At 42.7% G+C, this 27,474-nt stretch overlaps 1 protein-coding gene across 3 annotated transcripts; it reads right to left on the minus strand.

Annotated features, from left to right (window-relative positions):
- On the minus strand, nucleotides 1-27,352 carry FAM20B (FAM20B glycosaminoglycan xylosylkinase). 3 transcript variants are annotated; one of them, XM_075038574.1, is made up of 8 exons: nucleotides 27,291-27,352; nucleotides 18,607-19,137; nucleotides 15,759-15,845; nucleotides 13,163-13,272; nucleotides 10,769-10,940; nucleotides 7,931-8,122; nucleotides 5,575-5,634; nucleotides 1-3,814 (listed from the first exon to the last, which is right to left on the minus strand). In XM_075038574.1, exons 2-8 carry the CDS (start codon nucleotides 18,981-18,983, stop codon nucleotides 3,583-3,585), a joined length of 1,230 nt encoding a protein of 409 aa, XP_074894675.1. In that variant the 5' UTR covers nucleotides 18,984-19,137; nucleotides 27,291-27,352; the 3' UTR covers nucleotides 1-3,582. The 3 variants fall into 3 exon arrangements, with proteins under 3 accessions (XP_074894675.1, XP_074894676.1, XP_074894677.1); XM_075038575.1 differs by lacking the exon at nucleotides 27,291-27,352 and adding an exon at nucleotides 26,364-26,463; XM_075038576.1 differs by lacking the exon at nucleotides 15,759-15,845.
- Between the last annotated feature and the right edge of the window lie 122 nt (nucleotides 27,353-27,474).

The raw sequence follows: 27,474 nt of genomic DNA on the forward strand, positions 1-27,474 counted from the left end.
GAGACTTAAACAATCCATCAATGTTGCTTTATTAAAATCTTTATTCACACAATGTTGCTTTATGCGGAATCTGACCCTGGGGGATACAAGTACAAAGTCATGATTGCATTCTGTTTTCTTATTAGCAACCTCCATTTGTGCAGCTGCTCCCAGGGGCAATCCTCTGACAGCTCCAAGAGGGGTGTCTGTTTCGAGCATCTTGCTCCAGCTGCCACAGCAAATAAATTACCTTCTCAATAAATTAGTATTTTTCAGTTGAAGTTTGTTTGGCAAGACACACTCCAGTTCATTAGCTGCTGTAAGAGGAGCCAACTTCAGTGTCTCCTCCAGCCCGGCTGCTGACTTAAGAAGGAGGAGATAAATAGCAGATGGCTGATGATGCTCTCTTTTTAATTAGTTCTTGATTTCTGTGCTTCAAGCGCTCTGATATTACTAATATCCACAACACAACCATTTTGTAACATCTGGAGTCAGCAGATGACAGTGTGCACAGTGAACAAGAATTAGAAGGTATCATGAAAACCTCATCGACAGAGCACAGCACCTGCCTCACAAATCACACTATTTTTCAGAGATTCAAGCAGACCCTGTTCATATGTGAATGCTGCTTCTTATTTCCTTTGCAATGGTTACAATTTAAAATTCCTCAGGGTTCTGTATGCAAGCAAAACAATGATCACTGCCAAAATGCCAGAGATTATCACAAGGCCAAAACCAGATCTTCCTGATTTTGGGTAAGAGAGGAATTTATTCTTCTTTCCTGCTGCAGAACACAAAGCTCCAGTGGTGTTTACGTTAGTTAACAGAAGCATCAATATGACAAAAAAAAAAGAAGAAAAAAAAGCAACCGTTTCTTGCTTCCTCCTACTGACGATGCCGGACTTCATGCCCTTTGTTCACAAGTAAACCAATACTCTGCTTTAAATCTTTGACATTCATATCGGGGGAAAACTTATCCCCAGGTTCCATCTGATGGCAAAGGCTTCAGCTTAGAGCCCCGTGAACAAGCAACGCATAAGTCCTGAACACTAATTCATAAAGACAGAAAGATTTTTTTTTTCATCCATTATTAAATCAAATAAATGATCAAGAGTGATCATACAGAAATCAAAACATCAAATTTTGGTAGATCCTTCCCAAAATATTAAGTGCTCATGACTAAGCTCAAAGACAAGAACAGGCTTTTAAAAATGCTACAAGCCACTACCATGTGCTTCACACCATCTCCCCTTTGTGTAAATCATCTTAAATTTCCTGGGAAATGGTCTATGCCAAAATGCCTCAGTATGAACCTATTCTGCTTTAGAATAAAAGCATTCACTAACCACTGAACTGCTGCCCACGGTACTTCCCAAAAATATCTTGCTCAACCACTGAAATCTGACTGCCAGCCAAGCGACAGGCCAGCTCGGCCAGCTCGGGCCCCGGGCAATCCCTGCGTGCCTCCTGCCTACGCTCACCATCAGCTGAGCACACTCGCTTCTGCCCTAAGGGAACCCGCAATGCACAATCCACGCCAGTGGGTTAAACTCACCGAAGGACCGTGACTTCTAAAGATTGTGTTATATTACCAAGTACACCAATAAACAGGCACTAGCTTAACACCAGTGTCCTAAAAGCTGGCTGTGTGTTACAGTCCTGACCAGTAACACCAATAAATAACTCCAGATCCCATCCTGACTCTGGGGCGGGTCTGTGATGTGGCCGAGTCCAGAAGAGATCTAGAAGAACATAAAATTCAATTTCAGGCAAGCAGTTGCATTCTACTTTCAAGATACTCTGCTCATGCAATGACAAAAGAGACTTCAACAAAATCAAACTGCATTTTTAGAATAAACTCTCACTAACACCTCTTTGATCAGGTACGGCAGCAGGAACAAGAACAGAAAACAGCTCTTTATCTGCCCACCACATTACTGCAGAGCTAGAAAGACTGACAGACAAATCAAGGAAAAGGTCTTAAACTGACATTTTGCTGCTCTTGCTCACAAGTCCAATAATACATCATCACTTTGGGAAGCAAGCTCTTTTCTTACTTCTAAGGACCATACTATCTGAACTGAAAATCAATGCAAAGCTGTTAAATTTGGAAACGTAATGATGAAGCCTCTTCCCTTCTGGAGACAGAGATTCAGACCTACCACAAGTGTGACAAGTTTTACGGCCACAAGCTCATCCACAGTGCAGGCTGACACAGTGCTGAAGGGTGACAGGACTAGCAGAAGACAATTGCTACGAGTCTGCCCTGAAAAGCCAACTTAGACCTCCTCTCCCCTATCTATGGCAAACCCCTTAGGAGCGAGGACCCTAGAACATCGCAGTGGGGGTTGAAGGAAGCAGCTGGGGAAGGCAGCAAACCTACTGGAAGTGCTCACAGCTTCACAGCTCAGCCACAATAGCCAGGCCAGGTAAACGGTGGGACTGAAAAACTGCTGGTGTTCCACAAAACAGCAGCACTGAGCTGTGGTTACAGCATCGAGCAGCAGGAAGCTCTCTCCAAACGAGACAAAGAAGAAAGAGCTCCGCTCAGGGTTCTTGCCATTCTTCAGGGCCTTGCCCACAGCTGTTGGTTACTGGGAAGTCCAGCAATACACCTCTCTTTCTGCAGTGCAATGTGCCCAGATTCCCCACATTAAATAGGACACTCAGTAAGCAGCATGACCTCGCTAAACAGAACCTGCTTCCAAGGACAGATTCTGTCCTCCTCCTCCTCAGCTACAATATAATGAAAATTTGGTTAATATGGACACAGGACTGCAAGGATATTTTCTCTAGTCAGACCTTGCCAGACTCCTTGAAAATGGAAAACAGTGACAGGACATGTGGAAACTAACTTTAACCCCTTAATTACAAGTGCTGTATAACCACCCTGTCCTCCCCTAAATCTCCAACCCTGTGGATAAATGTTTGATAGGACTTCAGCAAAAACACTGAAGCATTATCACATATGAGGCAAACCCCTTTCCCAGCCTTTTATCAAGGAAAAGTCAACTGAGCAGCAGAGGTCCCCTCTCCCACCCCTAATGGCATTCAGAAGAACATCCCACCCCCGGGGGGGTGGCACAACTCTTCAGTCTAATAATTATTTTATTCACTACTTCCTCTTTCTTTAAAGAAGCAGTAAAATACCTAACCAGCTCACAGCTGATTATGTACAACCCTGAATCAGACAAAAACTCATAAGAGTATACGTGGGAAAGAGAAGGGGAGAGGATCATACTGTTCATCTCCATTTGTTCCCTCTAGATTCAGTTCACAAATTAGTGTCTGTATTCCACACACTTCCACCAACACCAAGAGCCATTTTTATCCAGTGCAACGTCCACTGCCGGCAATGGACACACCACAACAGCCAAGATGCCGTTATGGGTACTGAGCCGTCCAAGGCTCCAACTTCCCACCTCTTGCTGCTGTCAGCCCAAGGTAAAAGCCAGTGTCACCTCTGTTTCTCTGGCTCGGAAGCTTTCCTGTTCATTTCAGTCCATCTTGGCCACAGCCTTCCTGAACTGATTGTGCTGTTTTTCTATCGCTTTTTTGTTCGTTTGTTTTTAAAAAAGGAGTTTCGTCTGTGTTCCACTACAATTACAAATGAGACAGAGTCATCCTGTCTTCCACCAGCACAACATCTGGCCCAAACTGGTCTGTGCACTGCTTCACTGTAGCCAGAATGCTGAGAAGCCGCTGGTCTAGGGCATCCAGATGAGGGTCAGACAGCACTGGTGAGATGGGGTCATGCGACATAGCAGTTTTTAAGGCAGACTTCAGTACTCCATTCTTCAGATAATTGAGTCTGTTCCAGGTAGAAACCCGGATGCTGCAAAAGAAAGAAACAAACACATCATCGTACCACTGTCCAGCTGAAGCCCCATCAGCAATACCAAAGCCAACCTCTTGAGGGAGCCTGTTACATCATGATTTCATCTAAGCAGAACGCAGTCTTATCACAAAAGTGGTTTGGGGATGGGAGGCTCCAGGTATAACTGCATTATAAGCAATATCTAAGTGAAACTTGAAAACTGAAGGTGAAGAAGAAAGAACCTAATGTGACATAATTCTTATGTTACATAGGAACACTTTCAACTGCTAGCAAGGAAGTTCTTCAGTCCTGAGGCCTCCCAGACACAGTCTGAAAAGAAAGAAAACTAACAGTCTGGCTGTTGATTAAAAAACAAAACTCATGTTACCTCAGGAAGAGCACCACTGACCAACAATCACAAAGGACAAAATTCAGTTGACTGAACTTCCACAGAACATGAACATAGCAGTGATATTTCTGCTTCATTGGCCATTAAGCTTGTTCATGTCGGCCCATCTCAACTGTTTTGTTCTGTGAAGTCTCTTGGGATTCTCCCCCAGACTTTTGTGGTTTAGCACCACCGGTCTAAACTCATGGTTTTTGATGGCCTCCAAAGAAAACAGCAATATAAGCGAGTGTTGTAACAAACCTACAGTTAAAACAATTATGCATATGAATTCTTATATGGCATTTGCCTGGTATCAGAAAGAAAGGATAACTGAAAAGCAGGAAACTGCAAAGTCTCCTACATAAACTTCTCTTCTGGTTGCATTTGGGAGAATATAGGTGAGAAAGACTCCAGAAGATCCTTATAAAGCAGGAAATTAAACATGCATTTAAAAATGAATGTAGGAAAACTAAAGAATTTGAAAATAATTTAGTTTAACTGTTCTCCATATGAATTCTAAAGGATCTTGCAGAATGGAGGCCAGGTGTACTGTAGCATGCATAGAGCCTTGCTTAGTGCAGGCAGGGGGTAAGAGCTCAGACTTTCTGCAGAGTTCCCAGGTTTCACAGGCCCCAAGGAATTTGGGAGCCAGAACCCTCCGAGGACAGGCTCAAGGAACTCTCAACTAAATGCTTAATTTGGAACGCTTAAAGGAGTTAATGTTGTCTTGAAGTAACAGATACAGGAAATAAATATAACAGTATTTTTCTTCCTGGTACTTTTATCTATTTGTTGATGAGAAGTGGCAATGGCCTGGTGAGAGAGCGGCCACAGAAAACAGGAATTAACAAGTCACAGCCTCTAAAAATAAAATTAACTAAACCACAGCTCACAAGGACAAAGCAGAAACAAAATCCTGCAAAAACCTACGAGCTTCACTTTGAAAGAAGCACCCCGAGCAGTGCTATAGTCTTATTTAGAAACAACATTTGGAAATGAAGGTAGTTAAGTTCCCAGACACGTTGAGTCCTTAGTTTGTATACGGGAGAACTCAAACTGTGATGTGAATTTTTATTCAGCAGGAGCTGGATGGAGACAGCTGCAGATACAAAGTACCTGTCATACTAAGGATAGATTTGAACCAGTGACCTGGAGGCAAGACCACTTCTTACCATCCACCGTCTGATGTACTACCTTAATAAAAATGTACTTCTCAGCTTCTTGAGCAGTGACAATACATCAAACAAAAATAGTACCTCAAAAAATTAAAGCACTATGTACCTGAGAGAACATTTTCTGGTTGCCAGAAGGCTTCAAACTTAATTATATTGCAAACCTAAGGACAGCAATTGCATAAGTAAAGTCAACAGCATCCCTGCATTTCACTTACATGCAGCACTGATAAAGAGGAGCCAAGATGCTTCTTTCATCCAGGGCAGGGTTTCCAAAGCTGAAAAGCAAAATTAAAACCAAGTGAACCAGTTGAACTCCTAATGTTGTTCTCAACACCAAGAGATTTGTAAAGAATTCAAAAAAATCAATACTAGGCAATTTCATGCTCCAACAGATCAAATCATTTCAATTAAAATATGAACAAGCCATGACCAATTACAGATATAACTCTCAACAACATCACCTAACGTACCAGGTAAACAGAAGCAACACCAGCATACCTAGTTCTTTATCAGACCAAGGCACCTTAGAAATGAACTTCGGAGGAGTTTAGCAATTGAGCTCATCTTGTGAAGCACGGGAAAGGAATAATTGGTATTCTGGAAACAGAGAGCAGGAGCTTTGCCTGTCTGACACAGCTGGACAGGGAATGAATGAAATAGCACCCATGTGCTGTTTTAGATGGCCAAGCTTAGAACAACAGTTCAACTAACAAGGTGATCAGCTTTAACATTTCAAGATCACACTTTCTAAGGGAGGCCTGCCAAAAGGATTTCATAGTATTTCAAGCTTCAACTAAACACGTGCGCTTTTTTTTGCCTTTTTTTTTTTTTTTTTAATAGTTTCACTCTCCTTATAATACTGTTTTCAATGAAGAACTTTCCCCTCAATAAAGATAACTTACTCTAGGAGTCTGGCATTACTCTGTTCAAATAATTCTGTTATTAATAGCTTTAAAACTGGAACAGGCTCCTCAGGGAAGTGGTCATGGCACCAAGGAGTGTCTGGATGATGCTCTTAGTCATATGGTTTAGTTTTAGGTAGTCCGGTGAGGAGCAGGGATTTGGACTCCATGATCCTTATGGGTCCCTTCCAACTTGAGACCTTCTATGATTCTATGAAAAAACTGTCCCCCTATCCCTTATCTCAAAGGAGCTGAAAGAACTTTACTTAAGCTTTCAAGAAAACAATTTACTTCTGGGCCTGCAAAGCCCCACTGGAAATGTTTTCCTAACATTAAAAGCACGTACCACCATAATGAAAGGTCTGACATGACCTTCAACTATCATATTCACTTCCAGTGACTAATAGATTAGTGGCTTCCTCCTAGCACATTGCCAGAACACTATAGAAAGAGTTTTTGCCAAGTTCACCTAAAGCAGTCTGAAAGCAGCAATAATTAAGCAGTCCCAAGGTGGAATGCATCCTGCTGACAAAACAGAAGGAGTGTTACTGAATGGGCTGATGCATAAAGACAAAATACTCAACTCAGCCACTGCAGACAAATTAGAAACAAAGGAAGGAATCCACTATACAAAAGGCAAATGGCAAAAGAAATGGTAATTCCAAGCCTTCCAAGGATCTGTCTAGATAAGAGGTCTCAACTGCTGTGTACACTTCGTACAAGTGGTATGCAAAGCCACTGCAGAGCCTCGCCTAGCATGGGAACTGCCAGAACTTAACCATCCGCGGAAGGGGAAACTCACTGCCACTGCAGATGGTAGTGCCCATCAGCAAAAAACCTTTGGAGTCTCTGGACTAAATCATGAGAAAGTGGAATAGGTTATTTCTGTTTTTAAGAAAAATTAAACAAATTGTTATGATTTAAATAAGGCTGTATCTTCAATAGGATTTTTATCTTAAACTATACCAGTCAATATACAAAAACTCCTGCAAAGACAGAACAACATTTAAACACATACAGATAGTAAAGTTTGGCCTCAAGAAGGACTTCTCATCAGCTCCTCTGAGTTACTACATGCTTCATTTTTGTTTCAATAATAGTTAATGTCCACACTCAGGACACCGTCATATTTTGCTCTCAGTATCAGTTCTATCTCCATTTTGAACTTCTAAGCTTTTAAAGCCAGGGTAGACATATCCAGAAGGCAGGGAATGCCAAATTATTCAAAGACACATTTTCAAAGGATCTACTTTTACTATGGCACTAATACTCACTGGTAAATAATAAATCACAAGTTTTTAATCTTCCATTAATTAAAAGCATAAAACAGAGGAGCTTTTCTGGGGATAGGAGAAGAGAAGGAAGGAAAACTTTGAAAGTTGCTTGGGAAAAAAGGTCGTACCGTGCTAATTTGGGAATTTTTGTAGTTTGAGTAAGACTTTGCCCAAAGCAGTCATAGTATTTAGAGTACAGAGTAAGCACCACAGCCTTTGAAGGACCCTAATAATTGGAGAGTAATTTCTGATAAGAAGGAAAGCTTTGGATTTTTAGCAAAAAAGGTATTAATGAAAAAATTAGTGAGAGAAAGAAAACAGAGAGATACAGAGCAGATAAATGTGTGCCCTTGTGCTTGCCACTGCCTGGCCACCAGGATTTCCCTTACCCTCACCTTTTGGCATTATCCAGGAGGATGAGCATACTGGCTCCTTCATCATCCTGGAAACTCTCATAGTGATGCCGATCGGCATTCCCAATCAAATAGTCAAAGATGGCGGTGTCAATGATATCAAGGAGACGAGGGCCTGAGTCATATGGTGAAGTCTTCTTCACAGCATCACAATAACTTTCGTCATACTCCCACCTGTGGGCCGTCAAAAGAAACCAAATCAAATCTTCAAGGAACACTCCATCATTGCACAGCAATAGTATTCACAGCTGCCCCTTTATTCACTTATGAGTGCAGCAGCAGCCAAGGCTATATAAAGAAGAAAGAGCTACACAGAAGTGTTTTATTGAAAGAGTAAATCCTGTATTAACACCCTAGCATATGGAGCAAGCTATAGTTTCAGCGCAAGGTTACACATCATCTTCCTACAGAAAACAAGGTTGAGTTTGCTTCCTCACCGCTCACAAGTCAGCAGCGGCTGGGCTGCTTCACAGCAAGATTACTGTTGTGACTTGCCTCCCTTAACTTCCTAACTAAGGACTTCAAGTACTGCGTCTATTTCTATTGCCTTGACCTGCTTCCATCAGTCTTGCTTTCCAGCGATCCTCTTAATTTTCTTTTTCTAATGCAAATCACCTCATCACGGTTACTAATGACCTCCTCTGTCCTGAGGAGATGGGCCTCATATGTGTTCATTCTCCTTCATTCACAGTTGTCTCTTTCCTCCCCACTTTCCTTTCAGACTATCTCACCTTCTTCTCCACTGGCAAGACTTCAAGCTCCCTTTTCTCTCCTCTCCTTCTATATGTAACCTAGGCATGTACTTCCGATCTCCTAACATGGATGTCATGTCTCAATTCGCCAAAGCTAGGATTTTTAATTTTCTCATTTTCTTCTTTACAGTTTTCAAAGCTGTTCAACACCACCACCAAAACAGCCAAATCTCTAGTGTATATCCTTTCCATCTGTCAACCTAAATAGCAAGTACATCTATATCATCTTCCATGTAAGGACTGAAACAATCCTTCACAACATAGAAGTTTAGTTGGAAATGCCTTAAACCATCTGTGACTTGGAAACAGAAATGGAGGAAACACAAGCTGGAGAGACTCGCTGACATGCTCAAAATTGCAGAGAGTCATAAAAGCAGGGAGAAGATCAGAATTTAACTACCAGAACTGCCACAAACCCCACCTCATCTTCTAAAGGTCTGGAGCCTAAGCTCCCACTATCCCATCTTTCCTCCAGTTATCCAAATCAGAGTGGCCAAAAATTTATCTTCTCAATGTTTTTGTCGACACATCACACACACTCCTCAAATGCTGTCTCCAGTTCCCTCTTTCTTTTGCATCAAGGTCCAAGTCATATTCAACTTACAGCACAAATCCACAAGGCAAAGTCTCAGAACATACTCATCCTTGTACTGGATACATTTCTTTTATGCTACATCCCTCTCCCCCTCAAGCGTTTCTCTTTCTCTCATCTTCCTTTAGATCAGTACTTAATCTCCCTGCTACAATTTTTCAGATATACTATGCTCCCTCTTCTCATTTTCCATTCAGTCTTCCAAGATAGACCTTTCTCCGACATTTATTTCTGATCATTTATATTGTATTAGCATAGGACTTCAAAGGTCAGGGATTTTACCTATTACACGTCCATTAAAAATTATGTACACTAATGTGACTATATGAATTATGTTCAAAAGGTCAACTCAGAACAGAGTAGAAGCAGCTAGATCAGGAAAAAATTCCTACAGAGTTACTTTTCCATAATTAACAGACACAGAAAAAGGAGAGCATGACATCTAGAAAGTTTAATTCTCCTGATGCTTGCAAAGTGAAAAGCGCAACACAACAAGGTGCAAGACAGAACCATGCAATCACATCTGAACAAGGCAAGAGCAACTGAGTTTAAAATACAGCGAATATCAAATCAGCACAGGTACCAGGCTAAATGCCTAAGTAGGCAGTTTGTGATGAAAAACAGTGTCTCGAAAAAAAAGAAACACCTCCAAAAAATTCAGTCCATTCACTACTGCAATTTACCATGTACTAAATACAGCTGATTTTGACCTGTTGAAAAGGAGATAACATCTGCTGCTCAAAAATCAAACTGTACATTTAATACTCTAAAACAATGCAATGAAGCCTTTGGATGAGATTCTTTCTGGGAACAATTGCATCATTGGAAATCAGTGGCTATTTTAGATCAAGAACTAAAAATCTCTTTCTAATCACTTGTCCCTGACACAGACTTGGACTCCTCCAACCTAAATACTCAGACATGTTATGTCTATTGTACAAGATTGCTAGATCCCATGTTTGTCCTTCTCTGAAAGCATTCTTCAGATGCTGCGCATGGTCACCAATACTGATGGTATTCAAAGCAAAGAACTTTTCAGTGCCCACCTACTTAAGCTAAACCAGCTCCACAACTCTTGAAACAAACTACAAGGACCGTGAAATCAGGTCTGGCAGAAAATAGCACAGTGCTACCACATTTTAGCGGGCCACAGAGAGACAGTATCAACGGAAGGTCTAGTGGCACAAGAGAAGAGTCTTGGTTTGCGCAGAGCCAAGATTTTCAGAGCTTGGAGTGACTGCATAGTGGAGCTCTGTTCCAGGCAAGAAGTAGGAAAAGGACAGCACTTAGTATTGTGGAGAACAATGAAGATTTCTTTCTTGCTCATTTTAATTTAAATCTCATCCTAGACTTCTTGACTTCTACCGTCATATCAAGAAAACTGTCGGCAAAACTCTAGGTTTTGAGAACACTTGCTCCTTAATTAGCCGCTGTATTGCAAGGGTAATTCTAGCAGAAATTAACATGTTCTCATACCTGGCAAGTTTGCCTTCACGGTAAGTCCTACCCCATGGGTGCCGATGTTTCTGAAGAGGCCAGACATCTGGTAGCCACAGAGTCACTGACCCCTCCATGATGTCCCCGTCTGCACAAGCTGGTTCTGTTTCCCGACAATAGTAGCACTTCCCATAGAAGCAAGTGTTATTACCTAGGAAGAAAAAAAAAAAAAAAAAGAGGGATCAAAAGAGCAGAACTTAATCCAAGAGATGCCAACTGAAATGGAGGAGCATATTGTTGCAGCAGAGCCTTCCCTGCAATAGGATTTCACTGCACTTGACCTCCTGCTTCCTATCTCTTGAGAGGGAGAGGCTCAAAAGAGATTAAACAGACATCTGTTCATTCAAAGCAACATTAAAGACTAATATTCAAAGCAGAGAGTAATTATATTTTCTAATGTTTTTATCACACTGAGAGTTAATACAACATTGCACTATCAACAAGTTTTTGTGATCCTTTCCTAGTCCTTAGGACCTTGACTTTGCAACCTTAGCACTGCTTGTTTTTTTAAAATTTCACACTTCATATGTCAGATTTCCCATTTTTTTGGAAAAAGTTGACCAAAAAGGGACAAGTGAAAAAAGACTAAGCAGAACTCAAATTAATTTGGAGCCCTGAGACCTGCCACATGTCTCAGCTACTTGAGCTGACTGAGCAGGGGAAACACAAACAAGCTGTCATTCTTATATGATCTAGGAATGCAGATCGGTCAAGTTTCATGAGTGTCTTCTGACAGAGAGGAACGATGAAACCCTGCAGTCTTTAGTCCACTAAGGCCTATGTAGCCTGTAGCATAAAGTAATGTGCATAGCCTAGATTAACATTTTTAGCTTAAGCTTTTCTATTTCACCCTTCCAACCTGCCTTTGCTTGACCCTTGCCAAGTTAATTCCAGTTCCACACTCACAGATGTTCTTCCAAAATATTCACTTATGTGTCACTTCCTTGTGATTCCACCTATTTCCTGTCCTTTCTTCCTTTGGCTCTATATCCAATAACCTCCCCAAACCAGGCCCAGCACACTGAAAGACGTCTTTTTCACTTTCCACCCTCACACATCACAATCCCTTAGCCAGCCAGTGCTCCTTTGCAGTCCTCCAACCAGACCCAGCTTCTGTGCTCCCACTACCCCAGTCAGACAATGTGAGGACATCAGGGAGATGATCATTAACAGTGCGGAGCTTGCAGCAGACCAGATCTCTTATTTGTAAGGAAAGTGCTGCAAGTCTCTCTTCCTATCCATGGCCTGCAGCAGGTCTAGCAAGAGACAGAATTCTTTGAGATTCTAGCTGCAACTCTAGCAAATCTGCACTAAGTATGCATGAATTATCTTTTCTTCAAAACCTCAGAAACTTAGTCCAATTGGGGTTGACAAGAGATCACAACCTTCTCCCCACATCCACCCATTTCTTTGGTTCATGCTCTGCAGAACAGGCAGTTCCAAGGAATCTAAGGAAAGGCAATGAAAATTTCTGGAGCCATACTTTTCAAGTCAGCATTTCTGCTAGAAAACTGCTTAGTTATCTTGGCTGAAATTAGAAAAAGTAAAGTCTGCCTGAGGCAGACACCCAATCTGAATGCAAAAAGAGCTTGGCAAAGCAAAGCTACTCTCATCTGAGTTACACCTTATAACTGAAAGTGTTAGGCAAACATAGTAGGTGAGATTACCGACAGTGCTTGTAATAGAAATATACACAGGCACACATATTTACCAGCTGTAATGAGCAATCTTCTCTAGTGTCGTCTTATTAGGGGAAAAAAAAAAAAAAAGAGAGTAATAACTAGATATTTTATGAAAGCCTGAAGGAGTTAAGGCTGCAGCATAAGTCATTTCTTGGTTCTTAATGACCACCTGGTAGGAGTTCACATTAATAATTCCCATTAAGTGTCCTTCACGGCATTACTACTGTAAACAACGTACGGAAGTTCTGACACATGTAGTTATGAATGCTTAGCAGACTGATGTAGCACAAACAACATCTAATACCAACTGACACATCAGCTCTATAAATTATCCCAAATCACCACTGTTGTTCACATTAAATACAATTTCATTTTTTTCCTTTCAGGTTTAATCATAGACTTTTCTAACCACCTCTGACAACAGAGAGAAAATTCTTACTCCAAAAAAATCCCATCTGTAACAGCAGCATGAGAGAACACAGAGAAGTTACAGACGAAAAACTACTTGAAGAAAATCAAGTCCTCCTCCCCCGCCAAATGGGGTTATACAAGCATTATGACCTCTCTTGGCACAGAAAGAGACTTACCAGCTTCCTGTATGATAGTTAACTGTTCTGTAACCCCATGGCTCTTTTTCCCCATTAAACACATTTTTCTTTACTGGCCTGCACAATCCATGCAATCCACTTACCCACAGCCATGAAGGTACCCAGAAGCTGCTCTGTGGCTACCGGTTTGATCTCTGTACGTAGATTCACAAACCTGCCAACAACCAGTGGAGCTCGTCGGAAACCTAGAATTCTAATTTGCGGTGAAAAAACATGACATAAGAATTTGCAACACAGACAGCAGTTCTAAATTAAACAAAACAAAACAAACCCACAGTCTTTGTGCCATTGTCTGAACTTGAGATGACTAAGAGCAAAGAATAAAGCTGGAACCCTGCAGCAACCTCCTCTATTCTCCAAGGCAAAATAAGGAAACTCCTTTTTCTTAAATGCCTGGATGTTAAACTTGCTTTATAAGCCACCAGTGACATTCCTTTATTAGAGCATTTGCAGCAGAGCAACACAGGATGCACCATGCTCCAACTCTCAGAAATCAGACCTCATACCAGAAATATCCATCATCTGTCTTGTGTACAGGCTGAAGCAGTAACCATATGACCTTTGGGCTGGTCACCTGGAAAGATCATTTATAATCTGTGGGAATTACTATCTATTAAAATGTTATGTTTAAGCCCAATTCAATTATACTTGAAAGTAAACAATCTAGGAGTTATTTTATTTGGCGTGAGTGGGGAGGAAGAGAGAATGGTAGAACAAAACTGAATGCCTGAAGTGTCTGGAAAAAAAAGAGAGGTGGGAAAAATAATTATAAAACTTGCAGTCACAAGATCCAGGTTCCCCTCCCATGTCTGCCACAGTCTTTTCTCTGTGACCACAAATGACTTGGGCATTTCTAGTGGAATCTTAAAAGTGCTTAAAGGAGGAGTACAAACATCAGTACAATGTCAGCCCCAACTCTCTTAGTGTGCTTTTGATACCCTGCTGGTAGCCTTTGCATCTCAGAAAAAGAGACTGAAAGGGGACTGTCCCTTCTGAAAAAGGGACAATCTACATTGCATAGAAATACTGGGAGAGTCACTCTAACAGCTGTAAAGTGTCGTCTTTTTTTTTTTTTTTTTTAGATATTCAACGAGTAAGTCCCCTTCCATAAGTATAAAATACCTCTAAGAAAGGGCAACACAAAATGTCTGCCTGAACAAATCATGTTATGCATAAAGACAAAATTCATAGCCAATAGAGAGTGTTATGTACAGCTTGAGAAAATGTGGGGGTTCCAAGTAAATAAGCACAAAGCTTAGATCTGGAAAACCTGTCCCTGTATTTTCAGACCCACAGCTGAAAGGCCACTATCCTGGATAGCACAGCCTCTCCATTAGGAGTTAAACATACAACATGATTCAGATCCTTCTTGAAACAATGGCATCCTTGGACAAAATATGTAAGTGTCACCATTCAAAACAAAGGTACATGCTAAAGTTTTGTGGGCAGGTAGCTTCTGCTAGGTATTCCTGAAGAATACAGAGGTGCATATTCAGAAAGAGAGGAGAAAGGCCAGAGAAACAAGCACAAACCCACAACCAAATAGACAGCAAGAAATAGCTAAGAAAAAGGGATTTGGACACTGGAAAGAGGCTTTGAATTGTGGCTTTACAAGGTTTGATCACTGCTTTTTCAGGGAAACTGAAAACTCTATGTTTCTTGAAAGCACAAATGGACAACAGACATCTGGCTACATCATCTTTTTTTGGTCTTAAAATACCCTGATTTTGGCCCACCACCTCAAGATTACAACAGCAGCAATGGGTATTACACAACCAAACCTTCCTAGAATTACTAATTTCCATTGCCTGTGCAATGAGTTCCACAGATGAATTAGGACTAACAAACATATCTTTTACCACCCATGAATTCAGTCACAGTGACAAGCCTCTTATGTACTGAGAAACCTCAGTTTAAGTCCAACCATTCTGTTTTTTTATATTTGTCCCTCCTTATTCCCTTTCCCAAGATTTTAAGTCTTATTTAAGAATTTTTCACATCTTTAATTATCTTCAGAGATCTTCTCCAAAGTGCCAACATAGTCCTCTTACAAGGAGGAGACCAAGACTGTGCTTGTTTATTCTAGATGAAACTGCACCTCTAACAGTATTTTGTACTATTAACATTCAGTGTTTGGTATTTTCTGTCCCATTCTTTATACGTCCTGTAACTTTGTTTTTCTTCTGGTAATTGTACCTCCAGCTCGGGTCCACAAAACCACCTGGGTACCCCTGCATACAATTACTATACACGAATAGCTGTTTTTCCTCTAGGATGCACTGATTCATATTTAGTCTAGACTAAATTGTTAGTCTAGACATTAGACTTAACTTTTTAGTGTACTGGACATTAACTTAGCATATACATTCAGCATTTCAGACTCTTCCACAGGATTTGGCTAACCTCTTTCTTCCATTTAATATGAAGTATCAGTGGTTTCAGTGCTCATTCTCCCTTTCAATTTTTTCACAAATAATCTTAAGTGTTAGAATTTTGCACAGATCTTTGAAATGCAGTTTCACAAAGAAGCTAACTTTTACTTTTGCCTTCAATGTGGTATATTGGCAGGTTAGAAATAGCTTACATCTGAGGTGTATTCTTCAAGGAACTCCTTTTTCCTCAACTCTGAAAAAGCATTTACCAGAGACAACAAAACCAGGTAACCCAGTAATTCCATACCTATCCAAGTGAAAGGCTGCCACTTCTGCATTGTGTCTGTCATAGCCAGCGTATGGTTCTCCTTCCACTACATAATCCCTGGCATATCTGTAATTGAAGTAAGTCAAATATTCATGCAGGATTTCCATTAATTTTGCTGTTCAGAATAACAAGTGCAATAACAGTGCTATGTTAAACAGACTCTGGGTTACTTTCAAAATGATTGCCAATGGGAGAGAGAAAAAACATTAATGAGATTAAATAGCATACAGACTGTTGAAATAGTACATAAAGAGGAAAGGTCGGTAACGTACAGTGGTCTCAAGAGCTTGGGAAGCGGTGCCCATTCAAACTAATGAGTTTTAATTCAACCATATGCCAAGTCACATCTAAGAACAAAGAGCACAGACCCAGCTACAGAACAGGGGACTATTTATACTGGAAAGCAGCAACTCCACAAACGATTTTGGGGTTAGAATGGATTGTAGATTAACATGAAAATACAATCTGATATTGTGGAAGAAATGCCAAATGCAATCTTTAGTAGCTAGAAAATCAGCAAGCGTGAACCTGAGGACAATACTGGATATAAAAAGACCCTTTATTCTGGTGGAGAAAAGACGTAATGAACAGCAAGAAATAGAAATTAGACACTCATTACAACAACAATGGTATATTTTGGTGAAGTGGTGGGCTTTTTTCCCCTTTTTTTCTTTTTTAATAGATGTTACTTACATTGTGAAGGCAAACACAAATTTCTGAGACTCATGACATTTGAATCAGATCTAGACACTGCTTAAAAAGCATGCTTCAGATAAGCATAAAATACCACAATCCATACCGAGCAAATGGGTGAAATGCAATACATTTTCAAAAAAAGTAAGGCCAAATTAGATTACCTATTTTCTCATTTCCATCTATGTATCAAATTGTGTAAACTGGATTATTTCCAACAGACTTGGGGTTCAAGCAGTAGCAGCAACAGTGTAAGAGATGCCACAGTGCTCTACTTTGATGTTTTAACCCTGCTCAGAGAAGATCTGGGGCAAGGTGACAGTCCATTTCACCAGCCTGAGCAAATGCTTTAGCTTCTCTGCAAGGCAGCTCAAAAGAGAATTAACCAATGCAAGATGGTATGGAGTTTTTGGGAGGAGGATCTGACAGATTCCTGCCAAATTGGAACTTACACCAAACAAGCATCTTATTTCACATACACCACTGGCATGTTATGGTAGCAACTATTAATCAAGAGCAACTTAGGCTGGATTTCAAGTAATTTTGAAATGAGACAGCTAACCCTCAGAACGTGTCCTCTAAGTCAGGTCTTTTGGATGTACTTACACCAGGTTTTTGAAAACATGGCCACATTTTGAAAGCTGCAGAGCTAAAACCTATTGGTAAAAAACAACCAAATTATTGCTTCCATGCACAGTAGGCATCTAGTCCTTTCTAGAGCAAAGGTAACAAGAGAATTCATTCTTCCCCAACCAGTAAGTTTTCTCAAAAAGGTTTTTAGCAGTAAGTTTGACATATCTGTCAGGTCAAAAGCTAGTTAAATAGACTGTCTTGCAATGACAGAACAAGACTCTACCTACAAGCCCAGCTATTTAGCAGTCACAAACAGAACACGGGTCTACTGGTATGGCTAGGGCCATACTGTCTAGCACTCCTATAAACTGTCTAGCGCTCCTATAAACATTCCCAGCTGCACATGTCCTTGATGGAGCACAGTCACTGTGTTCGCCTGCACAGACATTCCATTATGGGAATGTAATTTAATGCTTGGTGAAACGCTTTACAGCACTCACTTATACATAAAGCACTATAGAAACGCCATGTCTTGTTACTGCATTTATTGGATGAGCCGGCTGTTGTACCACCAAGACATCTGTGTGCAAGGTTCACACTGTTTAAACGCAGCCTAGTCCCACAGTCAAGCTCCAGCTAGACTAGTAATTGACCATACAGAAACAGGACTGTGAATTCAAGAAGCGGAGGGCAGATTTCTTTTTTCTCATTCTCTAATCATTCATTAACATGACAGAAAAACTGCATGCTTGCTCAACCCATATACTTTGGAGAGAGATGTACTCACTCTGTAATGACAACACTTTACATTTGCAGTGCACTCCCTCAGAACACACCTGCCTTACTTTTTTTACATCTTTCTTCTCCTTTTCCCTTAAGGCAAACAGTTCAAAAAGCTTTACAGAGAGGCACAAGACTCTTCATAAATGTTCAATCATATCAAATTTCCCTGCGGATCACCGTAAACAGGGGCCACACCAAGGAAGTATCACTACCCACTCATTCTTACATTGCTCCTCCACTAGTCACTATCGGCAGACAGGATATTCAGGGGCTTTCACTCTGACCTACCAAGCCATTTTTACAGTCTTCATGCAGTTACACCAGACACCCAGATCTACTTTTAAGACCACTGTCAACTTTCACTCCCTCCCTCTTCTTGAACTGCATTCTCTCATGGCAGTTTGACATGACCCTTACTCAGAAAGAGTAGGCTAGACTTGTCTCCACACTGCCAGAACCTGCACTTCCACAATGAGGAAGACACTGCTCAGAAACATCAGGTTTAACCAACATTCCCTCAGGACTGATCACAGTGATTATTCTTTTAACCTCAAGACAGGCTGTTTCGAGCATCAAAACTATACAGCCTGAGAGACAGTTGGCTCAGCAACCTGATGTTACTAGAGCACCAGCAAGGCTCTGTACTGTCTCACAAAAAACAGAATGGCCTTTCCATTTACATGTAAATTAGCAACTTAAACATTAATGCAACAACATGGAGATTAAAGAAAATATACATAAAGCAGTTATTAATTCATTCATTGAAGGCAATATTTACCTCTTGGGTTTGAAGACAACCTTCTGTCCTCCTTCAAGTATTAGCAAAGCTTTCAGCTGGGTTCCCTTGTATCCCACATCAGCTTTTATTATTTTCTTTGTTGTCATGGCATGCATGACAGCCCCTAGCTCAGGCGTCTCCTCAGGATACACCTCCCGGGGCACCACCCATTGGGATGCAATCTCCCAAGGGGACTGCAACGTATGGTCAAGTCGGGGGTCCAGTTCTACATGGAGGCTTGCCATCATACGGTGAAAGGCGCGCTGGTCCTCCCGGTTGGCAGCTGAGGTGTCCAAGTTGTCAATGAGGAAAACTTTTGTGAAAATGAAGATGACAAGGAGGATGGCCAACAGCACAACTCGCTGCTTTAGCTTCATGGTGACCTTCAACCCTTCTCCCCTGACCCTTTCTTCCAAGCGTTACAGGAAGTCTACTGGAGATCAGGGCGAGGAAGGGGATGTTAGTTAATGAATTTCATTCATAACTTGCATCATGAAAGAGCTATCACCACTGAAGCATCTTCTGGTACCCCTAAAAATTAACAAAACACAAACTTACAAAACTGCATTCCTGCAGATCCCACCAAACTCAAAATCAAGTTTATTCTTGGAACACAAGTTTGCATTTATGTACACTTGCACCCTAAAGCCCAAACATTTCTGTTAAAACACATGGGGTTTGGTGTCTTCCTGTAGCCTTTCAGTAATCTGCACGGAAGGGGAAATTGCCTGATAGCATCTCTACACAGCTGAAATCATAACAGCTATAACTACCATGGGCAAGACTTTTGCAGAGAATTGTAGTTTAAGCTGATGGTTCCAGTTTCACAAACACTTTCCCATTAGTAAGAGAACCTATGACCTCTGGTTTCCTAAAGATTTGTCCCTTAAGAGCGAGCTCCCAGGTAAATTTCCTGACATCTGACAACTGGTGAGAACAGCTGCATAGCCTACTCTCCTGAAGAGAGACTGTAAGGACAGAATAGACTTAATTTGTTTATCGCCTTTCATTTGCTGCCACTATCACTACCCATCTCTCTTCCATTCTTTAAAAAAAAAAAAAAAAAAAAGGGAAAAAAGGGGGGGACATCTTTACTTCCTTGCAGTTAAATATGTATCTTCTGCAGTCAACCGTAAAACCAATAACCACAGAAAATCCACAAAATATGTGTAATCTCAAAACCAAATTAACAAGAAAAAAAAACCCCAAACATTAATACTGCCTCGTCTCAGAAACCTCACCTACAACACAGTTGAAGCCACATCTGTGTTTCTGTACTTACAATGGGCTGCAAGACATCTCACCCCTCAGCAAGCCTTTGCCAGTACAGCATTAGCATGTAAGGACAACATAACACAGTTAATCACCTGTATTTTAATTATATGGACAGAAATTACCTTTATAATATTAGTTGAACGTAGTCAAAACCCAAATGGAAACAGATACTAAGGCACATCTCTGAGGAACGCTCAGAGCCAACAGAGATTTCTCTTTGCACAAGCTATGCTAATCATGAAAACCACAAATGGCACCCTGAGCTGTGGTAGGACTAATATAAAAAAGCCTTCTCATGCAATTTACCAATAAGTATATAAACCCATCATTATTAATCATGTCATGGGAAAAACAAGCTGCACAGGCTAAGTTAATTCACCAGCAGCAACCAAGGACAGCCAGACTATGACTTGCTGGCCAACCACAGGTCACGGCCATCTTCAGTGTCTGGGTGGACATCGTGCCCTGTCTGCAAAGGTCACAGAGCGGTACAATGGTTCTGAGGGGCCTGAGCATATCATTGGGGTCATCGCCATCGAAGATTAAGGCCGTGGCAAACAGCAAACGACAGTAAGGCACATTTGAGCAAGTCGTCAGTGCAGATTCAGGTTTGGCACAGTATAAGAGTACTAGTATAAAAGCACATGCAAGCCCAAGAAGGACTCCACAGCACCATAAATAAATTTACACTGGGTCCATAGCAGACCTACCCTACCTCCCAGCTACATCTCCCACCTTCCCATGGCTGTCCCACCTTCCCGTGTGTCAGTGCTAGCATTCATGCAACCCAGCCGCAAGGTAGTTCAATGATCCAGGTTGCCAATCCACCCAAACATTAAGCACCTTCTTTGGTCTATGTGCGAACCACCTGCTATGGTTAGTTTTTGAGCCAATGCATGGTTTACCATCTGCCTACAAAACATCACTACTGGTGCAAGTCAGAGAGACAAGGGAGGGTGGCACGGCAGCTCCAACAAGGGAGATGACCCATCAAGCACCTACAAAGCCCTTACATCTACAGAGGGGCACCTTAAGTTACTCAGGTCAGCACTGTCACCCAAAGAACAGCCCTGCCCTGCCCTCCCTGTACTTCCCACCTTCATGCAATGAACTCCATGAAAGGCCTGATCGGTGTTAAAGCTTGAACATCTTTATTTACCAACTTCTGGGTTCAGCCCTCCTTCCCCCAAATCTGGTTTCCAACGTAGTTTCACAAGCATCTAAGGAGGGCACACCATGAGGCCAAGAACAAGTGTTTCTCCTGGCAGCAGCACTAGTGACTGTATGTGCAGGTAAAACTACGGCCCAGACAAGCCCGACAAAGAATCAGCAGCTGAACCACTTAGAAACAGTCACAAAGAGCCCACCAAGAGGGACGAGGAAATTCGGTAACAAACTGCCAGATCTTCCTATTTCCAAAATCCCTCTTTTCAGCACAGCAACCAAGCTGAGCACCACTCGACTGACAGGCGACACGCTCTGGCGATGCAGAAGCATGGCTTTTAGCCCAGTTTGCCATCTGAATTTTTTTCCCTGTCATTGTCCCGCCTCAGGTGACAGCTCAGTTCAGTGTGGCCCTTCCCAAGTTACACATTTTGCCTCTTAAATACTTCCTATAAAACCTGCCCACTGAAGCAGGAAAGTGAAAGTCTCCTAATGACAATGAGTTAAAACTGCAATGTGAACAAGCGGTTTAATGTTAATAGCAACCACTTAAAGTAACATAGAAACCCCACGAAGGGTAGAGGGTAGGGTGAAAGAAGGCTACCAAATCTCATGGATGATGCCTCAAACTAGTACTATGGTCCCCTGTTAACTACGTAATACTGATTTTAATCTATTGGAAAATAAGTGCTTGTGCTAATAGTGAAGACAACAAATCACGTTTACACAGAAATTAAAGTGTCCGTTCTGTTTAGGCAGCCTGTATTTCTCCAAACAGCACATCAATCTGCCTATTACACACTGCAAGCATGAGAATGAGAAGCGCAGACAAGGAAGATGCACCTGACCTGAGAGCCCCAATTCTTGCAAATACACAACCTGTCACTCAGAGAGACAGCCCTAAATAATAATGTTATTCTTAAATCTAAGAAAGCAAGCAAAGCAGATCAAGCTATCACTGTACCCTCTCATTGTAATTTCATTATTTCACTTCTTTAAAACTAGTAATTCTAAATAACTCTGAACATTGCTGTTATCAAGATCTGCTTTCATTCATTTTTAAAATCCATTAGAGTTTGTAAGAAGTTACACAGAAGAACACAGTTCCTTTCAGAACAGTTACTTCTCATTATGAGATATGTATACATGTACACATACATTTTAAGAAAGCCTCACAGTCCAGCGCTGGCCAACTAAAGCACGGGACAGAAACATTTCATACCTTTAGAGCTCAAGCTGGGTACTCGCTTTCCTAGACTGATTTTCAGGAATGCTGAATTTCTCTAGGGGTATTCTTTTTGCAGGAGGGAGGAGAATATAACTAGAGCCACCACTTAAATTAAAGGTCATTTACTTAGCTTACCTTTTGTGACAGCTTTGAAACTAATTTTGGCTGAAAACCTCCAATGATGTAGATAGAATTAAAAAAAAAAATTTAAATATTTGCTATAAGACATTTCAGTAATTCCCTGAAGTGAACAACCAGTCCCCACCAAACATTTCTCCTCCAGTTGCACAATCACACTCCCCTTTTGCTGTCTGTAGCTTTAAGCAGGTGAGCCGGCTCTGACTTTTTACTGACATCTGCCGAAATGAGTCATCAGCTTCTTTTCTCCAACAAACAACAAAACACCCCTGAGGTTGCTATGCAATCGATTTCACAGGCTAGCTGCAGAGCCTGCACATTACTCCTCAGGTGCCAACATTATGCTCTTTGCTGTACAAGTGAACAAAAATTAATCTCTTCATGAAGAAGTTTACTGTGAAGAGCAAGAACTTAAACTTTATTGGTTTTAAATTGAAGATGGCAAGAATGACAGTGTTGAGGTGTTATAAGAAAATATTTACACAGTTTTGGAAGAAAGTAATTTGCAGAAAAGGACAAGTCTTTGGAAAAGACTTGGATTGGAAAAGAGGATTATGAAAGCTCAGGAAGCGTGAAGCTGGTCCTGGAATGAGGATAGAGATGGAAAAGGTGGCCACAGAAACAAATGAAATAATAACAAACCTCCAAAATTTTAAAAAGGGAAAATTAGGGTGAGCTGTGAGCAGAACTCTGTGGAATGAAGGGCAAAAGGGTCTAGGACAATGACAAAAGTAAACCCAGGGGTAATCTCAGAAGGAGACCCAAAAAGGAAATAGTTCCAGAAACTGGCAGGGGTGAGAGGACAAGGCAAGCGTCTTCACGCTTGACAAAAAGAGGCAAATGGACAGGGTAGCTGCTTACTTCTACCTAAGAGTCATGGGAATATGGGATGCACAAAATAACAGTAGATGCTCTTTGAACCAGAAGGCATCAGAGAAGGAAAAACCCAAATAAAGTTTTCAGGATTCAAGTAGCTTTTAACTGTCTGACCAGAGCTAACAAGATACAATGACAGAGTAATCCCTGTGTACTTACAGTCCCAGAACAACACACATTCCCTCCTGCTGTTGGGCAGCAGACACTGATCTCTTACCAAGGTCAGCTAACTCTAACAGTGTGCAGTTGTTGGTTTGTGTTTTTTTTGTTTGTTTTTTTTTCTTTTCTTTTTTTCCTGAGCTTCTGCTTAGCATTATCTCCAGCTACCATTACTAAACAGAAGACATAATCCAAAGAGTTTTGTTGCCTTACCACCCAAACTCCCATCTCCACGTTACAAAAGTACAGAAAAACTCATTTCCCTGAACTGAAGCATGCCTACCGGCATTAAATACCAACATCATACCACTTTACTCCCAGTTCAAAAAGCGACGTGAAATTTGCCTGTTACAAACAGCAGCAAAATCACAGCTACTGTAAACAGCCTACAAAGTTAGCAGAGGACCACATCTCAGAAAACTATTTTTATTGGAGTCACAAGATCAACGACATGCCACCTATCATAACCTTATTTTTAAAACATAAATCTAGAAAGCTACTATCTCAAGAATATGTGTGTAAAATTTGCAAGGATTTTGTTATGCTCCAAATGACAAATAAGGTCTGAGGGCAGGCAAAGGTTTAGTTTGTCAGCACAAGTACACAAAAAATCATAGCTCAAACAGATGCCAATCTGAAATAAATATGGTTAAGTATGCTCTAAGTTCTGTTTAAATGCATGTTTTCTCTTCCTAAATACACTACACCTTTTGGGATCTCCTATCAAAAGGTCTTTAAAAGTTGTCCAGTAGATCCTGGAAAATGCCTTGAAGAAACAGTGTATACAGTAGTGACATTTTCCTCTTCCCAAAACGTACTTCAGTCTCACCAGATCCATCTTTCTTCCTATCCTCCCCTCTCTGGCCAATTCCTCAGTAGCTCATGCTTGCTTTCCCTCTCTGTGTAAGCCTTGTTATTTCAGTTTTCACAGGCAGGCTCCCACAGACCTTTGCTTAAGATTTTTCAGACTCATTCTGTCACTTCCACTCTCTGTATGCTGCCTGGTTTGTGTATGAGTTCAGTAATCCAGCACACAAGGCTTCATTTCTCTGCTATTTCTCCATCTCGTTTTCTGTTAAAACCCCTGCTATCTACAGGCAAAGTTTTTGTGACGTTCTATGCTCCAACTTTCCACATGTACAACTGCACCCCCAGTTGAGAGCTAGAATATAGACAAATATGAAAGACCACAAGCACTTTAACCACTACAACTGTAAAAAACAGTAACCGCCTGATATATTCTCACACACCTTCTGAAAGAAATTAAATCATTTTGTCCACCTGTCTGTCCACCTCGCCCCATTAAATTCCTTAGTAACTTTCAAATCCATTACCTACATTACTGCCAAGTTTGTCAGAGGAATACGTCCGTGAGCTAAAAAAAAAACAACTGCCCAGATGGAGGACAAAAGCCTCAAGAAGCCAAGGACAACTTGGTATATATGCCCCATCTTTACCAGCAGCCAGCTGGCCACCACTCAGCAAACAGGAACACCTGACTCAGCTGGCCGCACGCATAAAGACAGGGCAGATGAGGACACAGGTGGCACCTGGGTGCAGTCCTGGGGAGAGAGAAGCTACTGGGGGACTGAGGGTGGTAGGAGACAGGCAGGAGGAGTTCCTACGGTAGGATGTGGCAAAGAAGTCCCCAGGAAACCAGGCTTCCTCAGTTCTCCTGACAGAACAACTTTCCTTCAAGCACCGTTTCCTATGGAAACAAAGTTTATATAATCACGCTTTTCACTGGTAAGCTTTTGGATCCACTGGCTAATTTCAAACACATCTCAGGGAACAGTAGATGTTCTGAAGACAGAGTTTATGTGTTTATTGGAAATTGGCAGCTGGGGAGCGCTGAGGGAAAGGCTGCAGCGCTAGCTCAACAGTTGTCTGTTCACCTTGGCCATCTGGGCAACCAGCGTGCACACAGCTGGTACATGGAGGGAGCTGGGAACACTATACAAGAAAGAAGGACTTAAAAGTACTGTAAAGTGGAACGGTACTGGACACAGGCAGGAGCCAAGGGTACAGAAGCAGAGGCTGCTGTGACCTGGTCAGAAAACAACCGAAAACAGGCCAGTTTCACTACTAAGGGAACAACTCCCACTTGTCCACTTCCCAGTTACTGGAGTTCCACCTGACCATTGCAGGCAGATACACAGCAACAATACAGTGAGCTAGAAATGTTTTAGGGAGCCTTGTTCAACTTGGAAGTGAAGCCAAAGCAGTGAGAAAATTCTGTAGCTTTCCTTCTCAACTTGATAGTCTTATGTTTATTCAGCTCATGTGTAAGATGGGCACCAAAAATTTAACTGGGGTCCATATACCCATCTGACATTTAGCAACAGCAAGGAGCCTGTCTCTGCTATAAGATAGCGTCAGTCAATTTCTGCGACTCCCAAGAAGAGAGGCAGTGGACTATGAACCAGAGGACAAGAGATTTTGACGTCAGAATTGAGCTGTCAACTTTGTTACTGTGTGAGGGAACAAAATCCACCTCACCCTCCTGAGATTTCGTACTGCAAATGGAGACAAATCTTGTTGCAACTATGTAGGTCAGACCTAAGGACATATGGGGTGCACGGAGTCATTTTTAAATTAAAATAAGACCACAATATTAATGCTCTGTTCTGCAGTAAGTACCAGGTGGGATCTATTCACATGGTATTCACTGCAAGACTAGAATCTACATTTTACAGTTTTCTCTGTTTGCTCAGACTCCAAAGCACATATGTGTATTGTAAGACCAGGGCCTCAGCTAGCATAAGCCAAAACAGCTGCACTGCTTACACACATCTGTATCGAGAAAGGCTCTAAAGACAGTCATCCTTTAAAAGCAGTTAAACCCACGGCTTTGACAACTACGGTCAGCATTTCTGCTGAACAACACACGTCTTATTCTTCACAACCGGACAACGACCTTAGCTAAGGTGCAAGGGGTACTCTGGTGAGCTAGTCCGTTGCGCAGACACGTGTACATCGCTAGAAAGGCAGCAGGCTTCACAGCTGCGCGGGGCTCTTTTCCCATCTGAAAGCAAGGATCCAGAAGAGGAAGGAAACGTAAGAGCGCAGATAAACATTCACATCTGCCATAGCGATGTCCACGAAGTCCTTAACTGACCGCAGATGAGACCGGGAGGTATTTGGGGAACCTGACCTTCCACGTATGGAAACCGTAGAGCTATTTCCAGCGAGGCAGATCCGCTCAGACCCAACACGTCCTACGCGCCGGAGGACCCAGCCGTGACGGATTTCAGCGGGCTGCTAACGCCGACCTCGGGCACCCGCCGCACCGCCGGCCGCGGCCGGACCTGCCGGAGCCCTGCGCGGGGCGCAGCCGCCCTCCTCCTCCTCCTCCTCCTCTTCCTCCTCTCCTCTCCCCCCGCGGGGCAGCTCGGCGGGAGGCCGCCGTGCTCCCGCCAGGCCCGGGCCCGGCGGAACAGCTCCGCACCTGCGCGGGCGCGGCGCGCCCCTGGCCAACGGTCGTAACGGTTCTAACGGCTCCTCCCTCTCTCCCCCCCTCCCTCCCGCGGGGCTCCTCGGCCGGCACCCAGCCCCTGCGGCGGCAGATGCCCGACCCCCGCCGGCCGCCCCAGGCGGGGCAGGCCCGGCCCCGCCGCCGCTGCGCCCCGGAGGAAGGCGGCGGGCTGTCTGCCCCCAGGCCGGTGCCCCGGGCAGGGCGAGGCGGCAGGGGCGTGCCCGCCCCTCAGGTGCCGCCGCCCCGCCGAGCCACGCAGGCAGACGCGGGAGCGGCCTCCCCCGCCCCTCCCCCCACCCGCCGCCCCCGCAGAGCGGCCCCGCGGCTCCGCACCGGCCCGTCCCCCGCGCCGCGCAGCACCGCACTCACCCCACCCGCTGCCCGCGCTCCATGCCCCCGGCCGGCGCCGCCGCCAACCCCCGCCAGCTCCCCAACATGGTGCCGCCCGGCACCCTGCCCCCGCCCCGCAGCCAATGGGCGGCCGCCCCGCCTCCCGCCCGCTCCACTCGCCGCCCGCCCGCCCGCCAATGAGCCGGCCGCCTTTCCCTCGCCA

The sequence above is a fragment of the Buteo buteo genome, chromosome 10 (genome assembly GCF_964188355.1).
Source record: "Buteo buteo chromosome 10, bButBut1.hap1.1, whole genome shotgun sequence".
Taxonomy (NCBI): Eukaryota; Metazoa; Chordata; class Aves; order Accipitriformes; family Accipitridae; genus Buteo; species Buteo buteo.

What these genes read in the sequence shown, in the direction of transcription:
- FAM20B (XM_075038574.1), bottom strand. Translation starts at nt 18,983, where the DNA reads ATGAAGCTAAAGCAGCGAGTTGTGCTGTTGGCCATCCTCCTTGTCATC. An exon ending in GCAGCCTTTCACTTGGATAG is followed by an intron (nt 13,273 to 15,758) that starts GTATGGAATTAC and finishes ACCGCAAATTAG; the next exon opens with AATTCTAGGTTTCCGACGAG. An exon ending in CTCCTGGATAATGCCAAAAG is followed by an intron (nt 5,635 to 7,930) that starts GTGAGGGTAAGG and finishes TTTGCTTTTCAG; the next exon opens with CTTTGGAAACCCTGCCCTGG.